Raw genomic sequence first — 13,838 nt, 5'->3', positions numbered from 1 at the left:
GGGGATGCTTGATTGTTCTGTCACGCACGTCCTGGGTACTCTTGCCCACCCAGTCCTGTCCTTTTTGAGTGTCACGCACGTCCTGGGTACTCTTGCCCACCCAGTCCTGTCCTTTTTGAGTGTCACGCACGTCCTGGGTACTCTTGCCCACCCAGTCCTGTCCTTTTTGAGTGTCACGCACGTCCTGGGTACTCTTGCCCACCCAGTCCTGTCCTTTTTGAGTGTCACGCACGTCCTGGGTACTCTTGCCCACCCAGTCCTGTCCTTTTTGAGTGTCACTCACGTCCTGGGTACTCTTGCCCACCCAGTCCTGTCCTTTTTGAGTGTCACGCACGTCCTGGGTACTCTTGCCCACCCAGTCCTGTCCTTTTTGAGTGTCACGCACGTCCTGGGTACTCTTGCCCACCCAGTCCTGTCCTTTTTGAGTGTCACGCACGTCCTGGGTACTCTTGCCCACCCAGTCCTGTCCTTTTTGAGTGTCACTCACGTCCTGGGTACTCTTGCCCACCCAGTCCTGTCCTTTTTGAGTGTCACGCACGTCCTGGGTACTCTTGCCCACCCAGTCCTGTCCTTTTTGAGTGTCACGCACGTCCTGGGTACTCTTACCCACCCAGTCCTGTCCTTTTTGAGTGTCACGCACGTCCTGGGTACTCTTGCCCACCCAGTCCTGTCCTTTTTGAGTGTCACGCACGTCCTGGGTACTCTTACCCACCCAGTCCTGTCCTTTTTGAGTGTCACGCACGTCCTGGGTACTCTTACCCACCCAGTCCTGTCCTTTTTGAGTGTCACGCACGTCCTGGGTACTCTTACCCACCCAGTCCTGTCCTTTTTGAGTGTCACGCACGTCCTGGGTACTCTTACCCATCCAGTCCTGTCCTTTTTGGGAAGTTCTATGTTGGGATGCCTCTTGGTTGAATCCACTCTTTACTCAACAAAAATTAAATTTTTTTAAACGTCAAAAAAGTTTTATTAAGCACTCAGATAGTTAACAAATATTAACGTGTTTTTCATATTTACTTCAGACTTTTTTTGTAATAAGCTCAAGTATTATTGATTCAGCCTTTAAAGCTCCCCATTTCCATCCCCTCCTAAAGCAGCTTAGCGTGAATTTGTGTTTCCATGTCATGTTTTGACATTTCCACTGCATACACACACATACACACACACACAATACAGAGAGAACCGCAGGCTTTTGAAATGTACATGAGGAGCGTATCTTTCTTCATTTTGTCTCTTTTTCCCACGTAACATTATTTGTATCCATAAGGTGAGCAGGTAGGATCTTTCCAGCTCCAGACCCTAATGAACGATGCATTGCGGTACGTGTTTCTCTTTGGCCACGTGTTCCTGCATTTCTCTATAAAGTAAAAGTGTCAGTGCCAGGCTGTGTGGTGGTCGTATTTCCAATCTTACAAGAAATGGTCAAATTACTTTCCAAAGTAGTTATACTAATTTAGATTCCCAAAACCAGTGTATTCAAGTTTTTGTTTCCCCACCTGTGAATAAGTCTTATCAATAAGACTTCTATCTGGTGGGTCTGAAATTCTACCTCTCGTTACATCTTCTAGGGTTAAATGGCTTTTGTGTGTTACTGGCTGTTGCAGTTTCCTCTCAGGGGACCCACTCCTTCATAATCTTTGCCCACATTTCCATTGGGTTATTTTTTGTTATTGATTTGTTGTAGTTCTTTACATATTTTAGGTATTTAATCCTTTATTTGTTATGAATCTTGCAAATATCTTCTCCCATTCTGGGAAATATCGTTTCTAACCCTAAAAAATACCAACATAACCTTTTTGTCAGCTTAGCAAGGGTCCCCCACGCTCCCTGCCCACATCGTCTTTGGCCCTGAAGACAGACACCCCTGTACCACCCTACACAGCCTGTGGAGCATCCACCCCTCCCTGGAAACCTGCTCCCACCTCAGCTCCCGGGGAGAAAACAAGAGTGTCACGGATGCCAGCCTTTTCCCAAATAAGTGTTTTGGGTTTTGTTTGTCTTTAATGTTGACAAGTTCAGAGTTACTGTTCCTGTTAAGGCTTTAAAGTACCTTTTCAAAACCCTTCACATTGTTTCTCTTTTGAGAGCCATTCTTCATATGTTTATAATAGCCTTCTCCCTTTAATTTGCTTTTACTCAAATTATTTTTGCTATTGTAATTGTTACACTAACACAGATTGCTTCTCCTATTGGGTTTGGATTCTTGAGAACTGTTTAGAGGGATTGTATCCATGGATAATATTACGAGATCATTTACTGTGTTTTTTTGTGAACGTCTTGCTCTGGTCTGGTGCCTTTGTTACAATTGATAACCAGTGTTGATACATTATTATTAACATTACATTTGGGTTCACTCTTTAAGTTATGCATATTCATTGAAATTTTATCTTCAAAACAGATGAAATGTCCATTCCTGATGTCGTTAACATACCCATTCCTGATGGAGTTCTTTTCAGCCTCTTGTAGGACACTAAGGTTTCCCATCCCAGCACCATCTTTTCTGTCTTTTGTTGGAATTCTGTCTCCTGTTCGAAAGAAAGCATAATGTTGGAAGTGAGCTTCGGGCTGTCAGAGTGCACCTCTGCGTAGGACAGTTCACTCCAGCTTTCTGTGCAACTGGAGGAAAACTGTGAAGCCACAGATCCCTCTGTTAGAAATGAAAAACATTTTGATTGTTGTTTAAGAAACGCACAGATAGCAGTGCCTCTTCTGATACTAAATTCAAATCTGTGTGTTTAGTTTAAGTTAATAGAGCTATAATGATTTCATGTGAAGTCTTATTTCAGAACTTAATCCTTATGAATTACCGAGTCAGACCAAAGCTGATGAGACATGCACTCTGACTGACCCTCTGGCTCCCATCAGCTCCCTCCCCGCCTGGCTCAGCAAAGGTGAACTGTCACTGGGTCCTCCGTCCTTTTCTGCCCTCCCTCCAGAGTCATGCAACTCACGTTTCTAGTTCTCAGACTAAGTTCAGAAACTTTTTATCAACACATAACCATACATGGTGGTTCAGAATTGTTCAGCACATTTCAGATGTCTGTCTTTGTTTTCCATGAGAAAAGTAACTCGTCTCAGAGTTAACATCTGCTGCTTAGGTTAGATTCCCAGTTTGCCTTCCTCTGTGGCAGAACTCCTCCGAGCTTACCGCCTAAGCCTGTTTTCCTCGGCCGAGAGGCTGGTTGGCAAACCCTGCGGCTCTGCGCGCTGCTCGCTCTCCTAGTGAACTCTGGTACGCCCGGTGTTCACTGGTTAAGAGAGGCGAGCATGTGCAGTTCGCGCGCCACCGCTATCGTCAGGACACCCAAGTGAAGCCTCCTGTAACCCGTCTCACGTGAGAAACGTGGGAGACACGTGCGTTCCCAGCACCACCTGCATCAGACTCAGCGTTTCAGGCTCATGCAGAGGCAGTATGGACCATCCTGAATTCCCCTTCCTGCCTCAGGGCTCTGGGGCAGCACCGAATTACCCCTTTACTAATAAGTCGTCGAGGACTCACTCAGGCTGGTGTTTTGTTTTCAGATGCAGCCTTGAAGTTGGAAGTGACTCATTGAGGGTTGTTTTGTGGCAGGTGAGGGACTCCGTGCTCTCTGCCAGGCACGGGCGTCCCCCGACCTGTGTCCTCATGGCAGAGCAGAGGAAGCAGGGGCTCCACTCCTCGCGTGCCGCCGGGTCGCAGGGGTCGGGGAAGGACGGGGGTGGGCGCCGGCTCCAGGGAAGCAAGTGCAGGGCAGCAGTCGGGCACCGGGTCCTGCTTGCCTTGACAGCGAGAGGAACTGCCAGGCCCCAAGGGGGAGAGCTGAGCCTGCTGACCGTGGGCAGAGGGTCCACGGAGTCTGCGCTCTGCTGGGCGTCCACCAGGCACCATCGCGTCAGCACGCTCGGGCCTTCCAGCAGCCTGGCCATGTCCCAGTCCCCTGTCCGGCTGGGCGGGTGGCCAGGAAAGTGGAGAGAGGATGCCACCCACCCAGCACACAGGCGAGTGGGTGGCGGGAGGGCCACACCGTCTCCACGCCAGGGAAGTCCCGTGCCTGTGTGCCCCGCTGGAGTCAAGCTGACATTCCTCCTTTTGCTTTTTCTTTCAAGTTCGCTGCCCAGCACGGGGCCTGTGTGATTTCTGGTGCATCCCGCTCTGATTCTGTGGCTGCCGAGTGGGTCTGCAGTACTGCAGGGGACTCGATAACATGAATTGTGTAGGAGTGTTTTCATTTAATGTTTTCTAAATGATTAATGAGAGCACTTCTACCGTATTTATACCGACCTAGATTTTGGCAGGCCATGACTATATGTGGGAACTTTCCAGAAAAACAGAGCCACTGGGAAATACGTTTCCTTCCAGATTCTGACTTGCCCTCTTTTTCAAGGCGTGCTCTCCATGCAGGGGAGACAGGCTTCTGGCTGCTGTGGAGCTGCTGCATATTTCATGTTGCTGGATTCTTCTGGCATGAAGGGCTTCACCGATTCCCAGTGACTCTTCACACAGAGCAAGGCTGGGTTTGCTAGACTGAGAGAATCAGTTTAAAGGTACTTTTATTTGCATTTCTTTAAAACAAACAAACAAACAAAAGCAGGAAAGGCCTGAGTTACGTTGAAACAGTTTCTGTTGTGTTTTACTGGCGAGGTTGTGGGGTTTGCTTGGGAACAGTGGTCACATCCCCTTCGTGACCAGCGTACGTCCAGCGCCTGTACCTGCATTGGCACCTGAAACCCACTGAGTGACTGGCTGTTAACCTGTTCAAGCTGGGATTAATAGACAGCGTTTCTCCAGCTGCTTTTCTTGTTGTGGCTGTATGAACAGTATATTTTTCTAGAGAGGGGCATTCCTCTTTCTGATGTGTCATGAGGCTGTGTGTGTGCTTCCCTCTCGACTTCTGCTCTATGAGATTTTTAAGCAGTATGAGACCTTCCCAGTGGTACGAAGAGAGAAGAGGGGGAAACTGCTGCCCACTTTAGCCCTGGCTTTCTCCCGGACACTCCCAGGAAAGCCACGGGCAAGGGTGACGTGGTTAAGGAGGATCGGTGCTGGCTCTTCTCTTCCTGCTCTCGGCCGTCTGGATAGAGTCCCAACTCCAGATGCGAGTCACAGGGAGGCACGTGGAGTGTCACCTGTCGCCGGCGTCTGCCTGCGTCCACCTCCCAGAGCTGCGGGAGTCCAGTCCAGCACAGACAGGCTCTGGTGGAAAGCTCGACAGTTTGGGACAGGGATGTCTGTTACTCCATAGAAGACGGTGCCTGGAGAGAAGACGGTGTGAGGGCCCAGGGAGGACAGAACTGCAGGCACGTTCTTCTGGTCTTCCAAAGGGTCTTTGTTCTGTCTGCGTTAGTTAGGACTTCCAGCAGCATGTTCAGTAGGAGTGGTAAAAAGGGGAGGGGCATCTCGGCACGATTCAGGACCTCAGGGGGAGGCACCTGGCTTCTCACCGTAGGTGTTTATAGATGTTTTTAGCTGTAGGTGTTTATAGATGTTCTTTATCAAATTGAGGACGTTTCCCTCTATTCATAGTTTGCTGAGAGTTTTAGTCATGAATGGGTGGTATATTTTGTCAAATGCTTCTTCTGCTTCTCTTGATTTATTGTGTGATTTTTCTTGTTTAGCTTGTTTGATGTGATGGGTTACGTTAATTCATTTTTGAATGTTGAACCAACCTTGCATACCTGGAATAAATCCCAGTTGGTCATGGTGGATAATTTCTTTTATACACTGTTAGTTTTGATTTGCTAATTTTTTGTTGGATTTGATCTAGTTGGAGTTGACTTGCTAATTTTGTGGAGGATTTTTGTATCTATGTTCATTAGCTATGTTCATCTATAGTTTTCCTTTCTTATAATACTGATTTTTTCCTGATTTTTCTATAATGCTGGCCTCATAGAATAAATGAGGGAGCATCCCCTCCACTTCTGTTTTCTGGAAGAGGCTGTAGAGAATTGGTACCACTTCCTCCTTAAATGTCGTGTAGAATTCACCAGTGAAACCATCTGGGCCTGGGCCTGGTGCCTTCTAGTTTTGGAAGGTTACTATTTATCGATTTCATTTCTTAAGTAGATATTGGCCTATTTAGATTATCTATTTCTCCTTGTATGAGTTTTAGTAAGTAGGTTGTGTCTTTCAAGGAATTGGTCCATTTCATCTAGGTTACAAAATTTGTTGACATAGATTTGTTCATAATATTCCTTTATTTTCCTTTTAATGTCCACGTGATCAGTAGTGATGACCCCTTTTTCATTTCTGATATTAGTAATTCATGTCTTCTCTCTTCTTTCTTGGTTAGCCTGGCTAGAGTTTTATAAATTTTATTGATTTTTGTCAAAGAACTAGATTTGGATTTTGATGATTTTCTCTCTTGATTTCCTCTTTCCAATGTCATTGCTTTCTGCTCTAACTTTTCTTTCTTTTCTTCTGCTTTTATATTGCTTGTTTTTATCTCGTATCCTACAGTAGAAGCTTAGATGATTAATTTTAGGTCTTTTAAATATATGCATTTAACACTGTAAAATTCCCTCTTAGCACTGCTTTTGCTGCATCCCACGAATTTTGATAAATAGTATTTTCATTTTCATTTAGTTTGAAATATTTTCATATGTTCTTTTAAATGCAAAAACTTCCCCAGGTCCATGGGCAGTTTCCAGGGCAAAGAGCAAGTAACTCCCGACCACCTTGTCATATATTCAGCTCATTTATAAATTGGGCTTGGGAACTTCACAGACGTTTTGTTTCTGCAATTATCTTATAAAGCTTAAAGTGTTGTAGAGATTCTCTCCCTGCAGGTAAATTCTAAACCACGTGGGAACGACTACTGCCTGTTCTCTGATGTATAGGGATGACAGACACAACTTATGTGTGACTTACCATGTTAGCGCGATCCCATTTTAGTGATGCCAACGGTCAAGAAATGGTTTCTAGGAAGCTGAAATGACTGATGCCAGGATGTCAACTCAGTCATCCGTCTTCTTCAGACGTGGCAATTATTTAGTGTCATCAAAAAAAAATTCTAACATTTAAATTGAATAATTGTCATCTTTCTTTTCTCTAGGCTCACAATCACAATAGAAACGATTTTCCATAGTATTCCTTAGTTTTGTTTGTCCTCTTGACCTTTCTTCTTCCTATCCTTACTGAAGACCATAGAGCATCGTACAGTTTTTCAAGCTAAGAAGCACAAACATGAAGCCACCTCAGTGTGGCACATGGTAGGCCCTCGCTGATGGTTGCTGGATGGACGATGGACGGACTGAGGCACAGAGAGGCTGAGCAGCTTGCAGCTGTCACACAGCTTGCTTCTAACCATCTTTAAAGTGTAGTCCAGGGACTTCCCTGGTGGCGCAGTGGTTAAGAATCCACCTGCCAATGCAGGGGACACGGGTTCAATCCCTGGTCCGGGAAGATCCCACATGCCGCGGAGCAACTAAGCCCCTGCGCCACAACTACTGAGCCTGTGCTCTAGAGCCCGCGAGCCCTAGAGCTCACACGCCGCAACTTCTGAGCCCTGTGTGCTGCACCTACTGAAGCCCGCATGCCTAGAGCCCGTGCTCCGCAACAAGCCACCACGATGAGAAGCCCACACATCGCAACGAAGAGTAGCCCCTACTCACCACAACTAGAGAAAGTGCACGCGCGGCAACGAGGACCCAACGCAGCCAAAAAATAAAATAATAATAAAGTGTAGTCCAGATCTAAGTATTGAGAGGCCCCTTCTGAATCTGTGAGGTTGCCCTGTGCTGGCTTTGTCACATCCTTTAAGTCGTTCATAGTCAGCACAGGCTGTTTGATTATTTGACGGCATTTATATACTTACATACTTACTAAATTACGATATATACTGATACAGATACACATCCAAGTCATGTCAGAGGGGAACGCGACACTAACAGAAAGATTCCCTCACCCTGAGAGAACACAGCCACGTTCAGACACTGTGCAAAAGCTCATTTCAACTGCAGTCCTTTTCGGATCACTGCTCTCATGCCCCCAGCACGCTGATGGAGGTGGCACTGCCCAGAACTCCCTCCCTCCGGGGCAGCCCTGGGCAGTGGCGTCTGCAAGGCCAGCTGCCATGCCTTCCTTCCGCTGGGACAGCTCTGGGTAGAACTTTCACTCCAGAGCCACACACACACACACACACAGAGAACTTTCACTCCAGAGCGCCCCCCCCCCCGCCCCAAACACACACACACACACGTCCCGGAGTCAGGCTGACGCTCCGTCCTCAGGACCTGGGCCCGAGGCGCACCCTCTCTCATTTCCCTCCCCGATAACCCGACCTATGCAACCTTCTACAGGAGTTCGACATCCCAAAGGAGTACAGAGAATCCATGAGTGTTCTGTTTTTTTTTACTGGAGCAGGCAGTGGTCTCTACCATTCTACTCATTTTGTGATAATTTCTACACGATTGTGGCGTAACTCTGGAAAAGCAGTGACAGCCAGCTTTCTCCTTTGGTCATTGTCTAGAACATACAGCTGTACAGAGAAAACCAAGACACGTTTTATAATTGGCATCATCGCATACTTTACCAAGACATAAGGGATTCCGTCATCCCTTCTGCTAGAACATCTGCAGATTCCCTGCTGCATGGGTGCTCACTCTGAGAGGGTGCTTAGTTGTGCTCAGTTACAGCAAACAGACTCACTCTGCTTTGACTTTGGTTCTAGGCTCCATGGTCCCCTTTTCGATGCGGATCCTACACGCGGAGCTTCAGCAGTACCTGGGGAACCCCCAGGAGTCGCTGGACCGGCTGCACAGGGTGAAGGCCGTCTGCAGCAAGGTAACCGTCGCACCAAGTTGGGCCGCTGACCCCTCCCCTCCTGATGGAGGGCTCACCCAGACTTTCCCGCCCTCACGAGAAGCACATCACGCCACCCTGTACCCTTCCCACCACTGTGCTTCCCCCTCCTGAAAGGCAGGCTGACCCGGTTCCTTGTGACCGTGCAATTCACTGTTCTTGCTGAATTATTCTGGGGGGGCGGTGGGTGGTTTTCGGCAAAGCTTGAAGCCTGAAATCTTTCTTCCCGGTATTATTAGTAAATGAAAAGCAGGAGCGTCCCCTCTTGTGTAGAAATCACACACGTGGACACATGCCGGGCTGCCCGACCACTCACGCATCCTGCAAAAGGCTACGTGCACCTGCTTCATGTCAAACGGAGCATCAGAGCAGCATTTAAAGAGATAATGGTTTAAAATGTTCCAGAATCAAAGCAAGTTATAGTGTATCATGACAAGTGTCACTCGTAATACGACTCCAAAGGCAGACAAGGTTCCGAAGTGCTTCCCGAGTTATTCTGGGTTGTAAAGTAACAATTACGTGGAAGGCATCAAGTTGTATCAACAGAAGATGAGATTTACTGCACTGAGTGATGGGAAGGAGAGATGTGGGGTTCAGAGTCTCCCCATCTCCAGGCAGCGGGCAGCCGCGCCCCCGAGAGCCTCCGTCTTCAGACTGGAAGTGAGCCTGCCTTTCCTACCCTCCTGGCAGCCTTGCTGTGTAGCTTAGCTGCAGCGTCGTCTGTGGAAGGGCTTCCATAGCTGTAACAGCAAGCAGTTAGGAGCGGCAGCATGTGACAGGTTTTTAAACGAGGTTATTTGTACTTGTCGAGTTCCTGCTTCAGTCCCCAGCTGCTCTATGGTGGACGTTCCTGGAGCTCCTGGGGGGTCCTCTGTGTTCCCGGCAGGGAAGTGGCAGGGCTTCCGCCCTCGCAGAGTGGACGCCACAGCAGGCCACCTGACACTCTTAAGCTTTGCATCGGTTTTTGGCTTTTATAGCTTAAAAGATAAAAAGAAAAACTTTGCTCTCTTATAATTTGATCCGTTGATGGGGGAAATTGTGTCATCACTATTTTTTAGAGTCTAACACTCCTTTCCTTGACTCTTAAAACATGGTTAAAATAGTTATTTCCAGAAATAGGAAAACAAAACTTGTAATTGGTACTGAATCAGTGATGTTCTAAATCACACACAGATGATTGTTTTTATTGCTTTTCACTCACCTCCGTGTCACATGGGACGTGCATATGAATTCTAAGGCTTTAACCCTAAGGCTGTCTCCCAAGGCCTGCCCGGCGGGCTCCACGCTCTCCATGCGTCTCCGGGTGCCCGCCTGCCACGCCTGCTGCCACGTGGTGCTGCCCTTGACGCCATGGGCTCGGAGGTCGGACACGGGGGTGGCGGTGATGGCGGCGGTGGCCACGGGGCTGTGCTCAGTGCTCCCGCCTACACGATGGGTGCTGTGCTCCGTGCTTTATGCTGAAGCTCCGGAAGTGCTCACGACGGCTGTACAAGGCGGCGCCATGCCTGATGTACAGACAAGGAGACGGAGCCTCCGAGGGTTAAGTACAGCTGAGGTCCGGCCGCGAGGGGCCTGAACGAGAGCAGGTCGCCGGCTGTGACCCGGCCGCCGCAGCCCTTTTCCCCGCACGTGCAGCGTGTGCCCGGAAGCCTTGGAACGCGGCTTCGGCCTCGTGCGTCACCCTCCGGAGCCAGAGAGCGCCAGCCGCGCTTCCTCTGCCAAGAGCTGCTCTCAGTGGGTCAGGGGGCGCTGGGCTCCTCGCTGGGGGCGGGGGGGGCGAGTCCAGCAAGGAAGGAGATGAGTCAGCCTGTGAAATAGTCTCTCCCAGCGTGATGCTCGCACCCGGCCCCCTGCCTCAGCTTCCCCTCCCCAGCCTGCTCGCCGGGCCTGGCCTCCTGCCCGCCCCAGACCCAGGGGGCCCAGGCTCAGCCAGCGCCCACCAGGCCTCCCAGACGCAACTGCCTGCTGGGGTGCAGCTGCGGCGTCGAGCAGGGCCCACCCGGGCCGCCCTGGGGTCGTCACGGGGGCTGGGGCGGACAGGAGGCCGCGCCGGGGCTACCCTCTGGAGCCGCCGACCGGCCAGCGCCTTGACGGCGATCGAGGGCTTCACTCCACGCAGGCAGCGAAACCAGGGCGTCATTTCCGGAAGGAAAGCAGCGGCGTGGTCCACACCCCCGAAGCGCTCTGTGCCCGTCGGTTTCGTTGCGCGTGTGGCGTCTCTCGTTGCTCTGGAGGTCAGGGGTGGGCGTGGAAGCCGCGCCTGGGAAGGGGGTAAAGAAGAGAGCACGAAGGTTTCCGTCCTTAGTGAGAAAGCCGGCCGAGGCCCCGCTCGGTGCTTGGGAAGTGCACACGCTTGTCGCGGGTGCAGGTGTGTGTGCAGATGTGCTCGGAGCCCGCTGTTGGTCGCTGCCTCTCTAGCACACGTCAGGTGTTCACAGGTTCAGCCCCAGCGCGGGTTTCCCAAGTGAAAGGGGACGACCCGGGGTGGCAGCTAGAGTGAGATGAGGGCGGGCCCGGGGCAGCCAGGGTGGGTGAGAAGCAGACACCTGCCACCCGGTGGCCCTCGGCCCGGGCAGCCAGTGTCCCCCCTGCAAAGGGACACACTGGGATAGAGGTCTCCCACTGCTTCCAGTCTGTGCCGCCCCGACCAGAGCAGCAGGGCACAGAGCCGGGTGTCCCAGGGCGCCGGGCTGGGGTGTGGGGACACGACACGGGCTCCAGATGGGTGTCTCGTCTCCACAGCCGTCACGTGGGAAGTGTTTAGGATGTGACATCCGCTGTCCAAGCCAGTCTGCAGAATTACAATTACAGGACGGCCTCTGTGAAGGAAGTAATATGCCCTGAAGGAAGAACACTCCAGTACGTTAGAGGTGTGGGTAATGGGCTTAATGGTCATTTTTATTCTCTGTCCAGGTCTTAACAATGCACGTGTTAGTTTTATAAGTAGAATATTTTTCTATTGAAAAAAAATTAAATGAGGACAACGGGGCAAAGGGAAGATAAAATTCAGACAGCAGTACGGTCGGTAACGTACAAGGTTTATGCCACACACAGGTTGGCGCTGAGGGTCCAGGTAAGCAGAGCAGAGAGGGACATAACACCAGTTATGGAATCCCCGGCATCGTTTGCTCAGAAGAAGCTGAGCTTTTCCTTATACAGAAGATTCACTGGAGAATGGTTAGAGCCTGTGTATTCAACCTGATGAGAGCACTGTCTCGATTTTTTAGGTGCGGCCCAGGTTTAGCAGAACATTACTCATGACCTTTACAAAACGGTCCAGGGTTTTCTCTGCTGTCTTTGAAATAGAAGGTGACAAGTAAGAACCACGTGGTGAAGTAGTAAATGTTTGGTTCAGATGTAGTGGTATTGATGAAGAACAAAATATACCTCGATTTAAAATAAGCATGCCCCGTGGCTTAGGAGAGCCATCCCTGTCACGCCACAGCAGCGGTACCTCTGCTCACCATCCCTGCCCCTCGGCTTCTCTGCGGGCCACTGCACCTCTGGGTCCCGTCGGCAAAGAGCCAGGGAACACGTTTCTAAGCCCGTTTGCATGCGTCATGATGCCAGATCAGCGTGGGGTTTGGGTCGCCGCTGATGGGGACGTGCCGCGTGGGTTTAAGTTCAGTGCTGCCCTGCCCTACAATTCGATTTCTGCAGCCTCTGCCCGCCCCACCTTAGCCCGGCTCGGGGCACCAGGTAAGGAAGTGCCCCTTCAGAGACCCTCACTGCCGAAGGAGCCCCTCGGGAAGGGACGTCGGTTTGCTCTGTTCTTGGTTGGACACCCTAATGAGGCAGAGGTGAGAGGGGCGTTTCTAGGAAGGGTTCATATCTTTACTAAAAAGGAATTCCAACAGATGGACCTGCTCGGTTATACTGTTTTACTTGTAAACGAAGTTAAGAACGGAAGAGAGAACAGACATTGTCCGCCCTCCCCCTGCCAGCCGCTCTGGGAAGCACCCAGCTGGGCGGGCCATCCGGCGTGACCACGCCCGCCGCTGCCCGGCTTCACCAGACGCCCATGGTCCCCACGCCCCTCTGTCCTGCCCGCTCCAGCAGAGAAAACATTGACGGTGGCTTCATCAGATAAGATGGGAGTGGCTGGCAAGTGAGGGCAGGTGGTGGAGAAGGGGAGGTGATGGCTCCTAATCCCTGGGCCCGGGTGTGCTCAGAGGGCCCAGAAGGAGGAGGTGACAGGAGCGTCCCTGTCGGCAGGGTCGTTGCAGATCCCAGAACAGAGACTCGGGAATGTCGATGTCACCCCTCAGCAGCCCAGCCCCGTGTGAAATCTGGTGTACCAGAGGTGACCCACAGCGTGCCGTAAGGCCACCCGAGTTGGCAGGCGGCCCCGCCCGGCACCTGCGTGATAGCCCAGCAACAGGCAGCCCTCGGTGGAACAGAGAGGTCTGGAATCTCCGTCCTGGCATTGTTTACCTTGGCATCGAAGGTTCTCACTCTCTGACCTGCATGGAAAGAGAGAGCATTGCGTCAAGGTGTGATGCCCTGCCAGGGGGTGTCCACAGGCCACGGCTGGAGGGGCTTTGGAGTCAGGCAGACGGGTGTTTCCAGGTGTGACCCTGACTCTTCCTGGTGGGGTGACCAGCCTGTGGAAGCCTGGGGAGGAGTGGTGTCACCAGCCACCTCCAGGCTGCTGTGTGGGTTAGATGACCAGCAACCTGGCACAGTGCGTGGTCCACGGGAGTGTTTAACATTCCTGCAGTGGCTTGGAGCAACTCCGAGAAGCCTCTTTTCACTTTGAAAAGCCTTTTTTCCAGAAGGTCCCCTAGGAGACTGGTAGGGCTGAGAAGGTCCCAGAACTTTCCAGAGAAATCTAAGCCCCTCTAGGGAGACCTGCTCTCACCTCAGTCTGAACACCGCAGGTCATTAGTGAGTCCTTGGGTCCTTGAGTTAGGGCCGGCCCCCAGGGGTCCAAAGATTGGACGCTTTGTGCATAAACGCGGTCGCTACAGCCACAGCCCACCCACAGCCCCGTGACAGGCTGACAAAGGACAGGACCAGGGCTCCTTCCATGAGAGCTTTCCCACAAACCGAGGTCCCC

General features: G+C 51.0%; 1 protein-coding gene across 1 annotated transcript in view; it reads left to right on the top strand.

Moving 5' to 3' along the window:
• The window catches only part of TRAPPC12 (trafficking protein particle complex subunit 12), a 65,170-nt gene that overhangs the window by 32,326 nt on the left and 19,006 nt on the right, over positions 1-13,838 (top strand). The window contains exon 7 of the mRNA XM_060169443.1: positions 8,649-8,761. Within this exon, the coding sequence (XP_060025426.1) occupies positions 8,649-8,761 (113 nt within the window). The remainder of the gene's footprint in view (positions 1-8,648; positions 8,762-13,838) is intronic.

The sequence above is a fragment of the Lagenorhynchus albirostris genome, chromosome 13 (genome assembly GCF_949774975.1).
Source record: "Lagenorhynchus albirostris chromosome 13, mLagAlb1.1, whole genome shotgun sequence".
NCBI lineage: Eukaryota > Metazoa > Chordata > Mammalia > Artiodactyla > Delphinidae > Lagenorhynchus > Lagenorhynchus albirostris.
Note: the sequence above shows the minus strand (reverse complement) of the source record. Positions and strands in the feature narration are given on the sequence as shown.